We start from the raw sequence: 19,098 nt of genomic DNA on the forward strand, positions 1-19,098 counted from the left end.
AACAGACACGAAACAAGAAAGCACGATGACTCCTCTTTGAATTTTGACCTAGCTACACAATCTGTGTGAGCAGAGAAAATATTTATTACAACATAATCATTACAGTAATGTGTTTTCCAACTTGTACAGATTCACGTAACAAATCTCTTACAGTAAAGTCAAATTTAAGTGCAAAACTTCTGATAGCAATAATGTATGTACAAAAACAAAAAAAATCCCTCATTTCTCTACAGCAAACAGTAGCCACATTAGGGTAAAGAATTAAAAAAAGCAGTAGTTTTCCTGTTCCCTTTTAACTGTTGTACAGTAATAGTACAAGAAGTACAGCAGGCAGTACATGTGGCAATCAGAAACTGATCCAAGTCAGACAAAATAAAGGTGAAGTGTGAAAACATCTCAATCTCAGCAGGTTTGTTGTAAAGAAAGAGCGAATGGGAGGGGGATGGACAGCATATTAAGACCAGCTTTTACATAAAAATAAATCTACAGCTGCATAGAAGCCGATCAGTGTGTGTTGTGAGGGGGGACGTTATGTGTGGCGCACACTCTGTTCACATGGCACGAGTGGCAGAGGAGGTGGGAGTCCAGAGGGAAGCACTGCGAGCCGGGCTTATCGGAGAGCTGCTTGCCGCACTCCTGAGGGTGGAAGAGAGGAGACGGGGCGAGGTCAGCTGTGGGTTCGCTTCAAAACGAAGTCAGAAACATTAAGTCGTCACTTACCTCACAGTGGTAGCACTCAAAGTGGTAGTCTTTGTTCATAGACACGACCCTGAGGATGTCTTCACTGCCCTGAAACAGCAAACAGAGGTCAGCAGAGCCACATTTCCAGTACTTTCCTGCCTGTTCTGTGTCACACTGCTGTGTAAAGTTTGGAAAACTGCCCAAAACAAAGTAAATTATGAACACAGTCATGCTAATTCGTTGCTGTGGGACAGATTCTGGTTCAAACATACACCGCTGAATCCGAAGTGTTGTGACACAGCAGCTTTTAGAGGGCAGTGTCTACACTCATGGTTCATGAGTGCAAGCCACAGCTCATTTTTTAACCAGGCCAGCTGACCAATCAGAGCAGATGGGGCCTTCTAGGAGGGAAGGCTTAACCAGATGGGAGCTTAAATGGTAGGAAGAGGAACAGTACGAGATAGGTCAGCGTTACTCACCTCAGTAGGCAAGATGGGTTGTAAACAGGCAGCGCACTTCGGGGCAAAAGTCCTGCAGTGAGACACAGGAGCGGTTATTTTTAAGCAGCAGCACATTCTGCAAAATGTTAAATGTGCAAACTTCATAACATCTTCAGTACAGAACAGCTGAAGCTCTTATAGCAGGAGTGTCAAACATAAGGCCCAGGGACCAGGATTTGTCCAGCAAAGGCTCCAGTCTGACCGTTTTGTGCTCGGGTACAATACTCACTTGTTGTAGTCTGCAACGCAGTAAATTTTGCTGTGCTGGTCAACGGTGAAAGGCACCCCATCCAGAGCCTTGGAGCACACCACACAGCGGAAACAACCGGGATGGTACGAGTTCCCAAGAGCCTGCAGGATCTGAGGGTGAGAACAACCAGATCTAAGATTTAAGTTAAAAAATAAAAATATCAAAGGCTGGATAAGGATCCATCAACTGCAAGGGAGTGGTTGGCTATTGTGAAGGATGTGTGTGTGTGTAGGAGCATAAAAGGAACAGAGAAAATTTTGTTAGGTTTTACTTTTTCTAGTCTTCCGTTTCTTCTTCCTCCAAAGAAAGCAGATTACATCAAAACAGACTACATCAGATTTGATGTAGGCCGCCCAGCTTTGACGATATCTCCCTCATCTTGAGTATAATGGCATCAAAAGCAAACATGTCTCTGACCAGAACTTACAATCTGGTTGCTCAAAAAACAAATAAAAGAATACAAACCTTGAAGCTGTTCTGAGTATTTTCAAATAGCAGTGATTTTTCCCCCCACCAGTCAAAGACTCACACAGCCAGCTAAACAGTACAGCCATTAATGATGACATCCTGTCACAGCCCTCTACTCCAGCTCCCTTTGCACCGTGGCTCTTCTGTTTACCCTGAAGTTACATTTTCTAGCTACTTGGGGACAGTTTCCAGTTAAAAGTGAGGTTTTTTGTCCCCATTGTTGTCAATCCCTTGCACATAAATGATTACTGGTTTTCTTTCTGTAATGCGTTAAAGTCTCGAGTGATTTGGTGCCATATTTAAAAAGTAAAGGGGGAGGGGGGACTTCCCATAAAGCCAAAAAGAGCATCAGACTCAGGTAATAACAGGTTTAGCATTACCACACTGTCCTGCCAACATCCTCCACTTTCAATCAGTAATCCAGCAGAGACCAGACAGCGTTCAACAGGAGACAAAAGAATAAACTTTATTAACTTGAATGTTATACTTTAAGCAGCAGTGTTTCCAATTAAACTCCCAAGTCCAGCAGGAATGCATTTTCCCCTCTCAACACTGTTGCACCAACAAGTTTTCGAGCCACTGATGCAGAAAATAATGCTTGTGGATCACAGACACAGTGACAGCCTGCTATTTATATTATGGGTATTATGTGGTTCAAATATGGTGAAAAGTTTTAAGATAATCACTGCAGAGCCATTTTTTTCCCTTTATCAAAAACCCAAGGCAAACATTCCAGTGAAAATCTGTCGTGGGAAACCAACGAGCAGCCAACAGAAGGACGTCACTGAATTTCTCTACTCTCCGAGGGATTCTTCGAAAACATTATTGGAAACGTTGGATGTAAATAACTAAAAGGAAGATTAAAGATTAGAGCGTTTCTTCTGAGTTCTTCCAAATGTTTGGGAGGTATTTGGTGTGCTGGTTCTCACACACTCACACAGAGCCCTCACCTGTTCGAGAATAAGGTGGCCACACACGCTACACTTCTCCGCAGCCGCCTGGAATCCCGAAAACTGTAATTAAAACAAAGAGATTACTAATATCGCAACCTCGATTCCCCCCAAACCGACTCCGAGCACGTCTGAGTGTGTTTGTGTGTGAGAGAGGCGGATGACAAAACAAGCCTCGGCCTCGACTCTTACCATATAATCCTCTTTACAGTACACAGAGCCGTTGACATTGTAGAAGTCCTTGTTTCTCAGGGTGCGTCCTGCAGATGGGGGCAGAGGTGACTCAGCATAATTAAATCTCCACATTTTTGTGGTAAATGCTTCAAAGAGGGCGTTTGCAGAAGGTGTGGCGGTGGCACAAATTCATCATTAAGCCTGATCATCATTGCTGTGTTTGGTCAGGTGTGTGTGTGTCTGTGTGCGTGGGTGGGGGGAAGCCGTACTCACCGCAGGACACGCAGGTGAAGCAGCGAGTGTGATAGAGGTTTTCCAGAGCCTGGCAGGCGTTATCCGCCCCGTACACTCCTTTCCCACACTTCACGCAGGTTCCTGCCGGGACACAAACTCGCATTTAGTCGGGAGCAATGGCTCGGCGGGGGCTCTCAGCGCTCTGTTTACGACGCATTCCTGGAGAATGTGTCTGAAATCCAACTCCACACAAAGTGTCAACACTTGTAAATCCTCTCGTTCGCACCACCTAGGGGATTTTCACACAGTTAAAACCTCGTTACCCATGCCAGCCTGTTTGCTCATCCACTCATGAGTGTCTGCCGAGCCTCTCTGTTATTAAAGGGAAACTCCGCCGGATCTGACTTCTTGGCAGCTTTTCCAGAACATAGACGATTCTTTCTTCTGGAGTTTGGAGACCGAGACCTTTAAATTTAAACTTAAACCCCCCACATTAAGAGCAATTTGGAGACTTAACATCATAGCCATTTTTCCCTCCCCCTACCATGCTGGGGGCCAAAACTACAAAGCAAGCAACGACAAAATTAATAGAAATTAACGCTTGTGCAGCTTTCCTTAAATTGCTGGCCAGTGGCTAAGAAACAAGAAACTTGGTGGCATTTTTGGGGGCTGAAATACTGAAGATAACCAAGCAAAATGGACCTACAAAAAAAGAAATGCAAGTAATCAGTTTTACTTCTGTGAAAAAGCTTCAAAAATGAGCCTGTTTGTCTCCAACCTCATTCCACAATCATATGTAAAGCAGAAATGTGGTGGCCTGCGCATCACTCTTTCTGTGATCAATTTAAGGGTTGGTCTGAGCTTTTTCCCCCCCTTCTCCTTTCTAATGTGGCTCAGGGAGTGCCACACAAATCAAGAATTCCTACACCCTGCTTCTGCGAGCTTGGACAATCCCTCCGATACTTAGGAAGAGGCATGAGCCGGTGCCAAAGCCAAAAACCAAAGAGCCGAAACTTTAAATATAATGTATGAAAACGGCTGCATATAGAAAGAGATGGAAAGAAAGCGGGGTTGACATTACTCACTGAAAAGAACGAAAAGAGAAGACTGAACTTAGGGTTTAAAAACAAAGGGTTTTTCAAAATAAAGCTCACTAGGGGCACAAAAGTCACGTTGATACCAAAGAAAATGACAAATGTCACACTTTGAACTACATCTGCTCTCCTTTCATGACTTAAAACTAATCAATAGACACATCGCATGACTACATTTGTGTGACTACACCTTGTTCTTTTCACATCATGAGACAATATAAGGTATTTAAGGTGGACCTGTTATTCTTATTTCCATTTTGTTTTAATTATAGGACTCTACTAGAGCAGCTTTGCATGAGTCACAGCGCAAAATAATCCTTACTTATCTTATACTGGGTCTGTGTGGCCCCTCAGTTCATCCTCTTCCTGCTTTTTTCTGATTGACTGCCCCTGACAAACAGAAGCTTTCTATGCTCTGAGCCACATCCTATTAAAATAAAATAACACTCGCTGAAACGCATTTATAGCAGCCTGAAGCCTGAACTTTTGGCTCACACACTCGCACACATGCCGCCCTCCATGCTGGAAACTCTGAGCATGTACAAAATGAGCGTGAAACAGTGAAGCTTAAAAGCTATAAATTGACATCTGTTCAGTTTATGTTCCTCTTCTTCCATTTTTACTTTCTTTTTTCATTATTACTGCGTTTATTTTTTTTTAATTTTGTTCAGCTTTACACCTGAACACAGGTGTGTGCTGCCGAGCTGAGCTCAGGGCGTCTGTCTTCACGGCTCAGAGCTTCTGATTCCTCGCTAATGGCTGAGAGGAATACAGTATTGTATGTCCCCTCCAGGCACACATACCTGAGCTGAAAAACAGGCTACAGCACACCACCCCTGCACACGCCAAGGCAGCATTACACACACACACATATACACATGACTCACACACACACTGCGTTACTGTGGCCTGAAGTCACTCAAAGGGGGGGGGGGGACACACCCTGCCACAAAGAAACAATATACACACAGAGACATACGCACATTCATCTAGCCATCCTAACACACACACGCTCGCGCACACACACACACACACTGGCACACTGAGAGAACTGGAGCCCTAATCTTGTGTGACTCAGTAATGGCTGGAGCTGTGTTTATATGGAACCATGTAATTTATGTCTGAGTGTTACAGCAGAATTTTGCACTTTAATCGGCGTGCAGATCCGCTGCATTAGCCCTCTGTGCGCACCACCACTGTGGCAAATTGGCAAGATGTGCAAACATCAGCTGACAACCGTGCGTAACTTTTAGCGCACTGATTTTCTTTCCTCTCTCCGGTCAAACACGTCTACTTGTCTGCATCTCGGTTTCTGAAGCCTGGCTGATGTTTTTTTTTTTCTTTCCCCTCCTCCCCCCTCCCCTTCTCCACTCCTTTAATGCTTTGTGTGTTATGACCCTGCATGTCTCTGCAGGTTCTGTGGCACCATCCACCTATCCATACACACTCTTTCAACTATTAATCTGTCCATCCATCCATACAACCCTTTCATTTAGAGAGAAACCTGTGATCCGACACCAGGCGGTGAGGACAACAGTAATAACACAGTGAGGGGCGGACGCCGTGGGGACGGATGAGCAGTGAGGCTGCTGGCTCGGGTTAGGGATGTGATTTTACTGTTTTTAAAGTTAAACACAGCTGCCCATCTCCATCCAGTCCCACTGATTTGCTTCTTTTACTTTTTGTTTTGCAAAATAAATTTATAAAATTTTTAAAAAAAAAATAAGGATCTCACCAAAGAACTCCTGCCGGTTTTCTGTTGCCTCTCTCCCAGGCAAGGCTCCTGGCTCCTCCTGAGGTTTGGCCAGCCCTCCTGCTGGCGTGACGCCCGATTTGGCGTGAGGCGTGAGGCTGAGAGCCTGCTCCTTCAGCATCAGGCCCTCCAGCAGCCCATCGCCCTCCAGCGCAGCATCTCTCAGCAGAAGTCGGGTCAGCTCTTCCTGGTATCGGGTGCCGGGCAGGTCTGAGTATCGGGCCCTCTCTCCCATCGTGCCTGGATCTTTGCCTCGTACGCCCGCTTGCTGCTCTTCCCACCAATCTGGAGCTGTCTGATAACACGTTGCCGCGGGACTCCCAACCGCAGGCGGGTAGGAGTGACGGCTATCGTACACACCTGAACGTATCCCTGCCTCCAGGTACTGAGTCCAGGCCTCTACGGAGGTCACTCCGGCCCTGCCCGGGACTCCGTATCCAGTTGCAGAGCCTCCGGTCGGCACAGATGGGGACTGCTGCTGGGTAGGGAGGCCTCCGGATGCAGAATAGCGCAAGTCGTAGCCGAGACTGATGCCACTGGTCCGGTTGCTGCTGCAGCGGCTCCCCATGGGACTCCCTCCTCCTCCTCCGCTGGCCGTGCTGGAGGCAAAGCTGGACCTGGGGCTGACCAGCACAGACTCCTGGAAGCTGAAGGATGAGCACGGACTCAGGGTTGGCCCTGGCGGGTAAAAGAGGCCTCCACCTCCTACACCTCCTCCGCTCATATCAGATGGGCGATGTGGTGGATGAGAGAGGGATGCCGGCCGGGTGCTCTCCCACAGATCGTTGCCTGTGCTCAGCCGCTTGTAGAACAGGGTTTCCTGGAGAGACAGGCGTTTGTGCCGCTCAGGCTCAGAGAGGTAGCCGGGCTCAGCCAAGCCGCCTCCGCCGCCTCTGGGCGCCGATCCATATCCCGATGCAGCAGGGTATGGTGGCGGGACGGAGAGTGGAGGCGGCTGGGACAGGAGCTGCTGTCGTTGGACCAGCTGCTGAAGCTCCAATGAGTATCGACGTTGATTGAGGGACACCTTGGAGCCGAACGCTCCCATGGGGTCGCACTCGGGACTCAGGCCGGACTCACGCCTAAGGTGGGAATCTACACCTTCACCCAGGTAGCAGGAAGCCCGCTGCTGAGAGGAAGGACGCCTCAGCGGTGCCAAGGTAGAGGGGTGAGGTGGTTGCTCAACATCTGGGGGGATGGTGCCCACTGTGGAGGAAGTAGATGGTGTGGTGAGGAGCTGAGAGGAAGTCAACCCCATTCCTCCTGCTCCTCCTGTGCCGCCTCCTCCTCCTCTCCCACTTGCTGGCACACATGGATCACTTGTGGTTGCCGAGGCAAGCGGGAACTGGCCAGGTCTTGCGGGCGAGGCAGCTGCAGAGCTGGGAGCCAGCGGCAGAACGCTGCCCCCTCCTCCGCTGCCGCCCACAGGGACGCCGGTGTTGGCGTTGCTGTTATTGGAGTTGCTGGAGGAGTCGTGCTTTTTCTTCGACACGTTGAATTTCACACTCCCCGAGTCCGTTAGCTTCAGCTTCTCCAGCAGCTTGCTTATCGGCCTGTCCATGATTAAGCCTTCCTGTGCTCCCTCTCACACACACACCTGCCTGGGCAAAGTCAAGTCTTACAGCAACTCCCCCCTCTCTCTGTTTTTTTAAATGTTACAGAGTACTGCACTCAAATACAGTGTGAGTGGACGTACAGCAGAACAAAGACTGAAATCTACAGTTATTCCCTTGTGACGGCTACAATAAAATCTGTAACAAGAAATTAAAAAACTGGCCTGGAATCTAGTTCAAAGCTACAAAAGAAAAACAAAAGCAGGACCCCTTCTATACAGATACAATAAATACAAAAAAAGAGCAGATAAATAAAAACTTTTAAGACATTACAGGGTGGTTACATGACTTGAGTCCTGTGAGTCACCTGGCTGCCCTCATGTGGTAAATCCACAGGTACAGGTAGGCTGTGGTGAGGAAGAATCCATTGGAGTACAAAAAAATTACTAACACAATTCAATCCAGCCAGGAAACGGGAGAGACAGACATCCAGGAGACTTCTGCGTGGACCTATGATCGCAGAGGGCCTCCTTTGTGGACCCTCATGTGGCTCCACAGCTGCATGGTCTCTGTTTAAAGTTTTTAAAAAGAAGACTTAAATACACTCGAGCCAAGTCTCGGGCTGCTATCGCGGATCTCCTCCAGTCTGGGGTTTGAATTTCCTCTTAACGAAGCACAAAGCGGGGGGAGAGAGAGAGAGCGAGGGAGAGAGAGGTTCAGCAGGATGCAGGCTATCACCTCTTCATGTGGGTCCAGTGTAGACGAGAAAAGCAGAAATCCGCTTGTTCGCAGATAGTCGACTCACCCGACTTCTGCCATTCATCTCAGGGGGGAAAGTTACTCGGAGGAGGGAAAATAATGACAGAAAAGGCGTATTTTAGTTGTAAGCGAGCCAACGGAAAGCGCACACACCGCACTGGCTTTACACTCCTCCGTCCATCCGCCTGTGCTCGACTCCTTTTATCATTCCCGTTTTCAAAAGAGAAATCCTGTTCGGGACTCGGTAGGAAAGCAGCGGGGAAGTTTGGGAGGACAGCAGGAACTGAGGGGAAAACCGGCGCGCCGTTACACTCGAATCAACCCCCAGCAGGCCGGTGCAGGACTAAAAGAGCCGCTCGTGATAAATAAAAATCCCTCCCCGTGAGCACTGCACAGTCGACAACTTTGTTTCTTTCTTTCTTCCCCCTAAATAATTACTTACCTCCCCCTTCGCCCACAATGTCGTCAGGCTAACGAAAGCGCGACCAAGCTAGTTCCGGTTACGTTTTTTTCTAAATAAACCTCTCCAGATACGTGTTATGTTTTACTCAAGCAAGAGGATAACAGGAGCTCCTTTGTAGCATGGGTTTGTCCCAGATACGAAACAATGCTTTCGAGTAACGTTTAAAGTGCAATTTTGTAGTTTACAACGCCACAAAATCGGATTTGATAGCCTCCGTGTTGAAAGCGTTAGTTTAACGGCTTTTATATTGAAGGCGGAACATCGCGACCGTTACACTGCGTGTGAGTGGTGCGTTCGACTTAACGCATTTTAAACGGCGGCTTGTATCCCCCAACAAGGCCGGAACACCTTTTTACCAGACATGCTGTGTCGTCATTCATAACGCAAAACTCCACAGAGGATAACGCCAGCGAGACCGTCTCTACACAACTACATACTCAACATTTAATAAACATCATAATAATATAAAAAGAACACTTAAAAATAATCGAGCCAAGCCAAAACTGTTTTTTTTTTGTTTTAAAGTTTCCTGTAACTAAATATTTAGACCAAAATAGATTGAAAAATGTTTCTATTCAGTTTCTGACTTTTTAAATGAAGACTTCAGCCTCACCCAAGGCCTTAGGAACCACTGAGGTAATGTCTAAAGTGGTGGAAGTAGTCATCAGAGTAGGTCAAGGGAGCAGCTCCACAATTCAACACTGCATTTACATTATAAGCACTGGACAATAAAATACGCTTAAATCCGTCATATAGCTATGCTCTACTTTTTTAAAAAAAAGAAGAAGGTTATTTTAACAATAGGCTGTGATTTATTAAAGTGCAAACATAATTATTCTGGCTGCTAGTGATCTGCTTGATAAACTTAGTCAACTATTTTATTATTGATTACATAAGCTGCCAAAGAGATCTGCTCTTTTAAAAAGAGAGCAATATTTGCCTTAAAAATTTAGTTAATTTGTATTTATTTGTTCACCACTGGGGTTTAAGTCCAGTAAAATCACGTACTTCTACAACTGCACCGTTTTAATGCTCAAATTAGACACTTCCTGAAAAATAAAATTCAATAAAGTAAATAGGATTCAATTCATCTTAGTTTAATCTTTGTGCTTACATCAGTCATGCAGCAATGCATAAAAAAATAATGGTTTATTCAAACAATAAGTACCAATTCATTAGGTAGGTGTAAACATAATTATTCAGGCTGTTCAACTGTAGCTTCAGCTATTACACTAAAATTCACTACTTACTTTATATGTTTTATATAAGCTACCAAAGAGATGTTCTGGTTTAAAAAGTTCAATATTTGCTTTCAAAATGTAGCTAAGTGGTAAAAACTTAAGGAGTAATTTTACTTAGATCATTTTAGCACTGGTGTATGAGTCCACGGAAGTGACATTGTTGTACATTACAGTGTTTTAAAGGTCAAATCACACATTTTCTGGGGGACAAAAATCACATTTCAACAAAGTAAAGAGGTCTAAATGCATCCCCACAGGACTATTGCACATGAGGTGGTAAAACAGGGGCACATGTTCATGCTTGCTTAGCTTCATTTAAGTCTTCGTTTATTCTTTAATATGTTAGTTTATTTTATAATTGGCCTGTTTTTTGACTTTCACTGACTAATACACTTGGCTCCAGGAGAAGCATAAACAGGACCCCCCCCCTCCCCACCCTGGGGGCCCCTGAGAGGGTTAACCTGCCCCGAAGCGCTTCTAGCCATTAGGTTAGCGTTGTGATGGAGCTCTGGATACACACGTATTCATGTGGTTGTGGCTTGGCACAAGCTTAAACTGTGAAATGACCACCAAGCCAAACCAACAGTATAAACAGTCCTGTTTTCAGAAATACCCTCATTTTGTCTGTGCTCATATAGGCTGACTGTAACCAAAACCACGGCCCTGTGCAGTTTACTGTAGCGCCAGCTGTAAATCCTAATGTTACAAAGCAGTAATGGAAAGTGACTACGCTGAAATACACATTGAGAGTGTAGGCCACTTGGACTTGTCTACTTCAAAATAAGAGTGACATACTGCAGTTTTTTTCACACTTCTTCACTTTAGCTGACACCAATATTTACTAGTTACCTTTCAAATTAAGACTTCCTCTTTATTTTTTCAACTTAATGCTGTTAAAGCACAACCAAAAGCACGTATATTTGCGGGAACAAGCACCACCTCGCTCTCCCTGCACATTAATGCATCAACACCGTAATAATAAGCTCTTAGCTTCAAGGATATACATCCCTAATGTTTCCCAGTTGCTTGTAGTTCATTAAGAAGCCTCTGTTTTGACACAGAGCGCCTCTCTGGCTCTGTTTAACATTTATAATCACGTGTTGTTGCACATTAGAGTCACAGCAAGTGGATCCGCGTCGTTGAGGCAACGGGCCTACTTTGTTGTACCACCAGCCTGTGGAATGCGCGGAAGGACACGGCGCGGTGAGGCGGCCGGTAAATTTTTTCAGCGTGTCTGAGCTCTCCAAGGACGATACAGAGTAAACATCCCGCTGCTATTTCAGGACTACCCGGCATTAGTCTGCGCGGATTCCGGCCGATTTGCGGCACTTTGACGGAAACACCAAAAAACACAGCAAACACAGTCCGGCTGTATGCTGTGTTTGCAGGAGGCTCGCTGACCTTTCAGTTTATTTTATTTTTAAACATATGCCCCTCAGATCTCTTCCACACGCAGCCCATCGCAGCTCCTGCGGGTTTCACCGGAGTACCTTGCAGCAACCTCTGGCAACCTCTGGCGCTCGCCTCACGGCTGCGAGTGGGAACTTGTCTGCAAAGCTAACAGAAATTCTTCAGGGCTTAGTGTCGGTGCTGTTCATACAAAAACAGCACTTTGAAGAGCTGCGAGAGCGGCCGTGCTCTGCCGGTAATGATTACAGACAGGCACGTGAAGTGCAGACCCATCTATCTCCATCACTGTGTATATAAATCACTCACTATTTGTATTATTTCTCTTAAAAGGTAGCTGCAAATAGAACAAACACAGCTGCGAGGTGCCCCACAACCTCAAGTTTCTGGCAAAAGACCAGCTTTCCCCAAATGTTGATTTTGGTGATTTTATGAGCATTTTGTTTTTCAAAAAAAAAAAGTAAGACTGAAAAAATGTGGAGATTTAAGCTTATGAGCTTATTAGGCCTACACTTTATTTTACAGGCAACATGTTCTAAATTCAAGTTCTGATTACTTATTCAGCACCAAAACGCAACATCAGTCACCTCAACAAGCTTCATATTATAAGGTTAGAGGTCCTAAAATAATACGGGTGATGATTTGGCGCCAGCAGCAAAGAAAAACTCCCTTTTAACAGGAAGAAACCTGCAGATTCAGGGAGCTGTGCACAGTTGGGGTGAGGGAACGAGAAAAATGGCAACACTTACCAAAGCAAACACAAAAAGTTTAATGAACAATGGTAGTCATACTCTACCTTAAAATTGGAGGCACAGAGAACTAATATAATTGTTCCTTTGATGTTTTGGACACTTAGTTTTCAATGTTTCCTCCTTTTTGTGCTTTAAAGGCCCCAGCTGTGGGTCAGCTGATCTCACATTAAGGCTAACCTTGTGCGGGATCAAAACATCACACTACAACCTTTTGATCAGCTAAAAAAAAAAAATCGGAATAACCTTTACACGATGAGCAAACATCTTTACATTTGAAAATTTCCAGCTTCCCATTAGCAGTCTGGATAACCTGCGACCTCTCTAGCACGAAAAACCTGTTTTTTACTGCTCTTATCACATCTGACATGCTAAAAAGTGAATAAATCACCTAAGCTGTTCTTTGAAAGATCTCCCTCCTATTCATTTCCATTATAACCTCATTATAAGTGGCGTTGCACTCACTCAAGAAACAGGTGCTCCTCAGACGTGGAGCGCCACGGGATGACCACAGAGGCCTGACTGGTTTGAAGTCGGCGAGTGCGACGGGGATGAAAAGAAATCAGCCTTCTAAACATTCCCAGATGTCTTGCTTCATCACCTTGTCGTGCCTTTGATATGCCAGCAACGACCACGCCATCCATAAACCGTGATCACACAAGAAAAGTGTGCTGTAACCAATTTCCCCGGCACATATCTGCACTTCCAAGAAAAAGCACAGGTGCCACATTAAACAGAAATGCTGCGTGGAAGCATTAACAACAACATGAGCTGCAGCCATTAAGGTTGTTACTTACAGCTGCACCTTTCCTTCACAGGTGGGCTGCGATGGTCCCAATGCAAAGGTTTCCAGCTGGATTAACCTCTTAAAGGCCCCCAAGGGGGAAAAAAGAGCTGCTGGGCCACTATTTACCCCTCTCCTGTCTGCATTGTTGCCCGTGTGTTCCCACCACAGAGTACACACACCAGACTCCATCAGACACACGTATGGCAGCTTTTTGTGGTCATTTTAAACACACATAGATTGAGGGATATGTACCATGTGCAAAGTTTTAACAGTTCTTTTATACATTTAGCAGTGCTAATAATATGAGTAAGTCTTTATTTCATTTGCTGCTATGCAACTGTGGAATGAACTGCTGACCCCTCAATCCACACACAACCACACATTCATACTTTACCTTTTTTCTCTGTACACTTCAATCACTTTGTTTACCTCACATCGACGGAATCTTTTAGATGAACCGTTTAACTTCATATGCATGTCTTTGTGCTAGTGAAGGAAGCTGGGGGACCTAAAGCATACTTGCAAGCTCATTACTAAAAGGCCCCAACAAGGTTTTATACCAGGATACTTTCACAGCCCACCATGTGGTGTTGTGCGTGCTGGTTTAAGGTCACATTTTCATCTCTAGGGGGGAACATCAGTCCTGAAAGTACGTTCTAATTCGTTATACTTCATGTGTGCTTTCCCCTAATTTCAAATACAGTTGTTGAGAAACATTTGAAACAAAGAACACACCTTTAATGTTTTAAATTACTTTTTATGCATGTACACCTTACTGTCCAGTTTATTTGAATGTATTTTAATTCAGATGTGTCAAATTAATTTAATTAATTTATTAGTTTCTTTATTTAATTCGTTTATTTTTTGTATATATTTTATTGGACACATAGATTGTCTTATTGTCTTGCTGCTTGTCAATAATAATGGATTGCATTTATATAGTTTTTCGAGACCCTCAAAGCGCTTTACAGTTCCACTACTCATTCACACACTGGTGAAGGCAAGCTACAGTTGTAGCCACAGCAGCCCAGGGGCAGACTGACAGAAGCAAGGCTGCCATATCGCCTTGCTTCTGGGCCATCGGCCCCTCTGGCCATCACCAGCAGGCGGTAGGTGAAGTGTCTTGCCCAAGGACACAACGACAGACAGAGCTGGGGATCAAACCGGCAACCTTCCGGTTACAAGATGAGCTTCCCAACCCCATCAATCACTGTCTGAATGGGGAAAAAAATCCATAATTTCAAAATTACATTATTACAAATGAGGAAAACGAGGCTTAATATATTATATATACTTTTTTCATGAAAGCTTTTTTATGCCACTGGGAAAAAAAGCATAATCCATGAGTAGGAAGAATATAATTTGGGTTTAATAAATCAAAATTTCAAGTTATTTTGTCACTATTTATAGATAGTAATTCGACATTTTGAGATAATAACCGAGATTTTTACTGATGGATGTGTAAAAACAAGAATGACGGGGCAAAGTGAATAACAGGACCTCGGCGTGTCTTTGGCGCCCCCTGGCGGTAGGCTCTAAATTGTGCAGGCAACATGGCGGCCCCCGTAAGGACGTTGTGCTGCTCAGGTGAGACAGAGGTTATCCTCACATATTTCCCTGTGTGTGTGTGTGTGTGTAGTTTCATCGCTGAAGCTGAGTGTGATAGCTGTAATAACCTGCTTTTACCAGGCTCCCTGCCTGTGCGAGTGACCGGCGTCAACGCGGTGATGTTGACGAGCAAAGCTAATGCTAATGCTAACAGTGTGTGTACCTGCTCGTAAACGCCACATATCTAATTAAACAGGCTCGTGTAGGTGACTGTTTGTTTGATGTTGTTTTCAGTGCTGAGGTACTCGCGCAGACAGTTCAGCACAACGTGTGGAGTCCAGGCTGGAGAAAAGTGGCGGAAAGAGTGAGTTCACTGTCATTTAAATAAAGATTTCCGCTGTTTGAATGTGGATTGATCGATTGGATGAAACCTTTAATTAAGACCTTTAGACACCTTCACAGCAGCCTCACAGGCAGGAGTGAATGGTCGTCAGCAGCAGCTTCATTATAACACATAACGTTTGCACTCACAGCGTCACAACAGCATGAAGTGTACGAGGAGAAATGCAGATGTTTCATCTTTTCTTTGTTTTTAAGAACCTGGGATGGAGTCAGGTTAAATGTGTAACTACTGAAAACCATTTAAAAACGAGACTGTGCAGGTTTATTGAAGCGTGTGTTATCTTGCAGACATGGACTTGCTAGAAGCGGCACAGAGTACGGGCCTCTGACAGATCTGCCTGATTGGTCGTTTGCAGGTATTTATATTTTTTTATAGAGAAAAATAAAAATCTGTAAAGCTGTATTGTTTGTGGACCATCTACAGGACATCATTTAAAATGTAAATAAAGGAAAACAGAAGAAGCAGCTACTTTTGTCTGCTGTTTTACTCACAAAGGGTTGGCACAGTGGGTAGCTCTGTGTGTTTCTAAGCAAAAAGACATCGTCCCTGGGTGGGCTCGAACCACCAACCTTTCGGTTAACAGCCGAACGCGCTAACCGATTGCGCCACAGAGACTGTGGGTCATGTACAACTGACTGAGCTAGCTATGCTAATTTATACTGATCTTTGTGAGTTTCATTGTGTTTCTTTCCTTCTTATCCTGATAAATTTTGAATGCATTTTGCCTGAAACTATTTGACAAAGCTGCACCAGCTGATTGCTTTTGTGCCAACTTTGTCTTCTTATATGCACAGATGGACGGCCGGCACCTCCAATGAAAGGCCAGCTGAGGAGGCGGCAAGAGAGAGAAGCTCTATCTGTGAGTGTCACATAAAAACCTCCTTATCGTCTTTAGCACTCCCACTCATCTGTTCATCTCTTTTTCTCCTCAGAGACGTATTGTGATGCTGAACTCGGAGGTGGACCGAGGGATGGAGGCGTGGAGGGAGAAACAGGAGGAGGCCAAAAGAATGGAGGAGCACAAAAAGTCTCTTTTGCTGAAACCCAAAGGGAAACTACTAATGAAGAAGAAATCTCAAAGTTAGAGGCCGACTATCCTAACTCTGATATTCCATGCTGATATTCAGGATGATGGATGTATTTATGATGGGTTTTCGTCTGCTCTGTCATTTGTGTTTTTCTCTACTCATGCAATAAAATGTTTCTTCTTTATACTCTGTCATGCATTCGTGGGTCCTTGTGGTAAAATCTCAGCTCATGTGCATCTGCTTCCACTAGAATGCAGCATTTCTCTTCTGTGAGGACGCGAGCTGGCTCGAACGCCATTTTGTCTGAGGCTGGGCGCAGAGCAGTACTGCTGGGCTGGCAGTAGAAAGGGAGGAGCTGGCACACATAAAGCAGCAGTGATACAGGACCAGAGCGAGGGGTTCACACCGTGGCACGCTGCAGTAACCGTGTTATTAGCTGACAAACCCCTCAGTCCTGAGTGGCTCTGGGAGACCTGCTCCAAACTAAAACACTGATTTGTGTGAGATAAGGTTTAAGAAAAATCCAAGCTATAAAAGCACAAGGTCTGATGATAACAGTAAGCTTTATGGTCAAAGAATCACATTCTTTATTTTTCCTGGGGAATGCACTAAGGAAAAGGAAAATCTGGGGTTTTCATCGGGCCTTCCTGCAAGCCTGGTGCCTGGAAAGACGATTATCCGGCTGCAGGCGAGTTTTTGGCAGGAAGTTTAATCCCATGGAAAGTGATCTTTTTGGTGTTGACTCAAAGTTTTTTAGGTGGATAATGAAGATGCAGAAACACTTAAAAAAGCCAATAAGATGACGGTTGAGTTTCAGCGCTGGTAGATTTGCACTGACCTTAATCTGTTTTAACGTGTGAGACGGCACAAAATCCAACCCTGGCTGTTAAAAGGAGCAGCTGTGCCTTTGTTTAGTCAGCATTAATTCACTGCAACTTTGACTTGTAAACTCAGTATTTATGAAATGAGGTAAGCCCCCCCCCCCCGCCTGTCTTCTCACCCTCCTTTCTTCCCCCTTCCTCACATTTTGCCTCCGTCTCTCTCTCTTTGCCCGGGTCTTGTGCAGACTTCAGCACAGTCCCATGTAATTAGGGCTTCTAGCCGCTGAGTTGCAGATTCTTTTCCGTGGAAGATGGGAAGTTTTTCTCTGAACCTCCCCCCACCTCCTCTGTGTCTTAACATTTTCATACAGCTGACCAAAGGAGCTGACTCTTTGTAGTGTTACAGTGTGGGAGGACGTGGTGCAGACCACAGAGGGACTTAACAGACAAAAAAAAAAGAAGTGTAAGAAATTTCAGCAAGGTGACTCTAAGTTCACACACATCCTCACACCTGGATCATAAAAGACTCCCGACTGCACCGGCAGTGAGAAATGGAGCTCCTCATTCTTTCTCTTGACTCACTGTCTTTTCACATGGATGTCTTTTCTCCTCAACAGCCTCTCCCTCTCGACTCCTCCCAGCCTCCCCCTCCCCTCTTCCTCTCCTCCCTGTGTTGTTTTGGTTTTGTGGAAATGAGAACCAGATGTTGCTTATTGTGCAGAAGTCAGCGATGGATGGATGGAGGGAGGGAGAGAAGGCAAGAGGAGGTTTGGAGGGGGGGTGTTAGGTGAGGTTACAGGGGCTACAGGATAAAGGAAAAGGTGGGCGCTTGAAGGATGAGACAGATGTGGTTATATTTGAGGATTAGCTGACAGACCTCTGTAGCTTCAGCCAGAGACCAGATATGAGGAGGGTAGATACTTCCTGGGGGTGCAAAAGGTTGGAGGGAGGGGGGTTAGTTTGTGGAGGGTCTGATTCAGCAACTTTGTCCCAGAGACCGCTTCCTGACCTGGGTGAAGTGGGGGTGTGGGGCCGTTTTAGTAGCATGTTTGTCAAAATTACACAGTCTGAGTATCCTGAATGTACACGACAGAGAGCTGGCCCCGCAGGCTGCAATTATCCTTGTTTGCTGCTAGTTGGACAGTTAACCACGCGGCTTCCGTGGTATAACTTGTTTGTCCTTCATGCTACAGAAGCATCGGCATAAATAATCTTCAGCGCTTTATGGGAATTGTTGGTGACAAATCTGAGGTTGGGCTGAAGCTGGAGGAGTGAAACATTAAATCAGGACATGTACTTAAAATAAATGACAGCATGTCAGTGTAAAAACAAAACTCATCTGGAATCAAAGAGGGAAAGAAATAGTAAAATTATCAACAGAATACTCGCTTGTTCTTGCCAAAGTGACTACATTCATTCTGTTTTTGAGTTGTGGCTTTGTAGAAATACAGCCAGGTTTACTAAGAGAAAAGGATGCAAGGCTTTCTAATATTGTTACCTGGTAGAGCACAAGTGAAATAAGGTGTGAAAAACATTTTTCAAACCTTTAATCCAAATAATAGATCCCGATTCTATAATTAATTATTAAAATGTTCCTGATATAAGTGATTAAAAAAATTCAGACACCTATATAGAAAAAAATGGTCCCTTTGACCACCTGCTGAAGTTCAAACTGAACATCGAAATGAGGAAGAAAATTGATTTGTGACTTTGAAAGTGTATGATTGTTGGTTCACACACAACCATCTCTTTACAGAGACAAAACATCCAGGGAGCCGCAGGTGAAAGTCGTCAACGCCGAAGAAGAATGACCAGCGTGCTTTGAGCTTACAGGAAGGAAAAGTTACTCAAATAAACACTTGTTACAAACCAAGGTACGCAGAAGAGCATCTCTGAATGCACAGCATGTTGAACCTTGAAGAAGCAGGGCTACAGCAGCAGAACCACACTGCTTCAGCCACGAACAGGAAACGGAGGCTACAGTTTAAACAGACTCATCAAAACTGAACAACAGACAAACAGACAAATGGAATGAAAAGCTCCACCCTGCCTTATATCAACAGTTCAGACTGCTGGTGTTGTAGGGTTGGAGATATTTTCTTGGCACACTTTGGGCCTCCCAATACCAACTGACCATTGTTTAGACACCACCGCCTGCCTGAGTATTGTTGCTGACCATGTCCATCCCTTTATGACCACAATGGACCCATTTTCTGATGGATGCTTCAAACAATT

At 44.9% G+C, this 19,098-nt stretch overlaps 2 protein-coding genes and 1 non-coding gene across 6 annotated transcripts; 1 reads left to right on the forward strand and 2 right to left on the reverse strand.

The window, feature by feature from the left end:
* Positions 1-64: 64 nt before the first annotated feature.
* ajuba (ajuba LIM protein) lies at positions 65-9,188 on the reverse strand. Of its 4 annotated transcripts, none has more exons than XM_085451091.1 (9): positions 8,859-9,188; positions 6,087-7,705; positions 3,297-3,398; positions 3,042-3,109; positions 2,850-2,912; positions 1,411-1,541; positions 1,161-1,212; positions 721-789; positions 65-636 (listed from the first exon to the last, which is right to left on the reverse strand). In XM_085451091.1, the coding sequence occupies exons 2-9, from the start codon at positions 7,663-7,665 to the stop codon at positions 505-507; spliced, it is 2,196 nt and encodes a 731-aa protein (XP_085307217.1). In that variant the 5' UTR covers positions 7,666-7,705; positions 8,859-9,188; the 3' UTR covers positions 65-504. The 4 variants fall into 4 exon arrangements, with proteins under 4 accessions (XP_085307217.1, XP_085307215.1, XP_085307216.1 ...); XM_085451089.1 differs by having other exon boundaries at positions 6,087-8,321; positions 8,463-9,188; XM_085451090.1 differs by having other exon boundaries at positions 6,087-7,701; positions 8,109-9,188.
* Positions 9,189-14,591: 5,403 nt separating this feature from the next.
* Positions 14,592-16,228, forward strand: mrpl52 (mitochondrial ribosomal protein L52). Its single transcript, XM_085452755.1, has 5 exons — positions 14,592-14,650; positions 14,906-14,975; positions 15,302-15,369; positions 15,809-15,873; positions 15,947-16,228. The coding sequence occupies exons 1-5, from the start codon at positions 14,617-14,619 to the stop codon at positions 16,097-16,099; spliced, it is 390 nt and encodes a 129-aa protein (XP_085308881.1). The 5' UTR covers positions 14,592-14,616; the 3' UTR covers positions 16,100-16,228.
* Positions 15,556-15,629, reverse strand: trnan-guu (transfer RNA asparagine (anticodon GUU)). The gene has a single exon. It is a non-coding gene; the product is annotated as a tRNA-Asn (tRNA).
* Positions 16,229-19,098: the final 2,870 nt, after the last annotated feature.

The sequence above is a fragment of the Copadichromis virginalis genome, linkage group LG3 (genome assembly GCF_057382275.1).
Source record: "Copadichromis virginalis isolate Kocher_CV1m ecotype Utaka linkage group LG3, C_Virginalis_male_GT1.1, whole genome shotgun sequence".
Classification (NCBI taxonomy): domain Eukaryota; kingdom Metazoa; phylum Chordata; class Actinopteri; order Cichliformes; family Cichlidae; genus Copadichromis; species Copadichromis virginalis.

What these genes read in the sequence shown, in the direction of transcription:
- ajuba (XM_085451091.1), bottom strand. Translation starts at nt 7,665, where the DNA reads ATGGACAGGCCGATAAGCAAGCTGCTGGAGAAGCTGAAGCTAACGGAC. An exon ending in TGCGTTGCAGACTACAACAA is followed by an intron (nt 1,213 to 1,410) that starts GTGAGTATTGTA and finishes GTCTCACTGCAG; the next exon opens with GACTTTTGCCCCGAAGTGCG. An exon ending in TTGAGTGCTACCACTGTGAG is followed by an intron (nt 637 to 720) that starts GTAAGTGACGAC and finishes TTCCACCCTCAG; the next exon opens with GAGTGCGGCAAGCAGCTCTC.
- mrpl52 (XM_085452755.1), top strand. Translation starts at nt 14,617, where the DNA reads ATGGCGGCCCCCGTAAGGACGTTGTGCTGCTCAG. An exon ending in GGAGAAAAGTGGCGGAAAGA is followed by an intron (nt 14,976 to 15,301) that starts GTGAGTTCACTG and finishes GTTATCTTGCAG; the next exon opens with ACATGGACTTGCTAGAAGCG. An exon ending in AAGAGAGAGAAGCTCTATCT is followed by an intron (nt 15,874 to 15,946) that starts GTGAGTGTCACA and finishes TTTTCTCCTCAG; the next exon opens with AGACGTATTGTGATGCTGAA.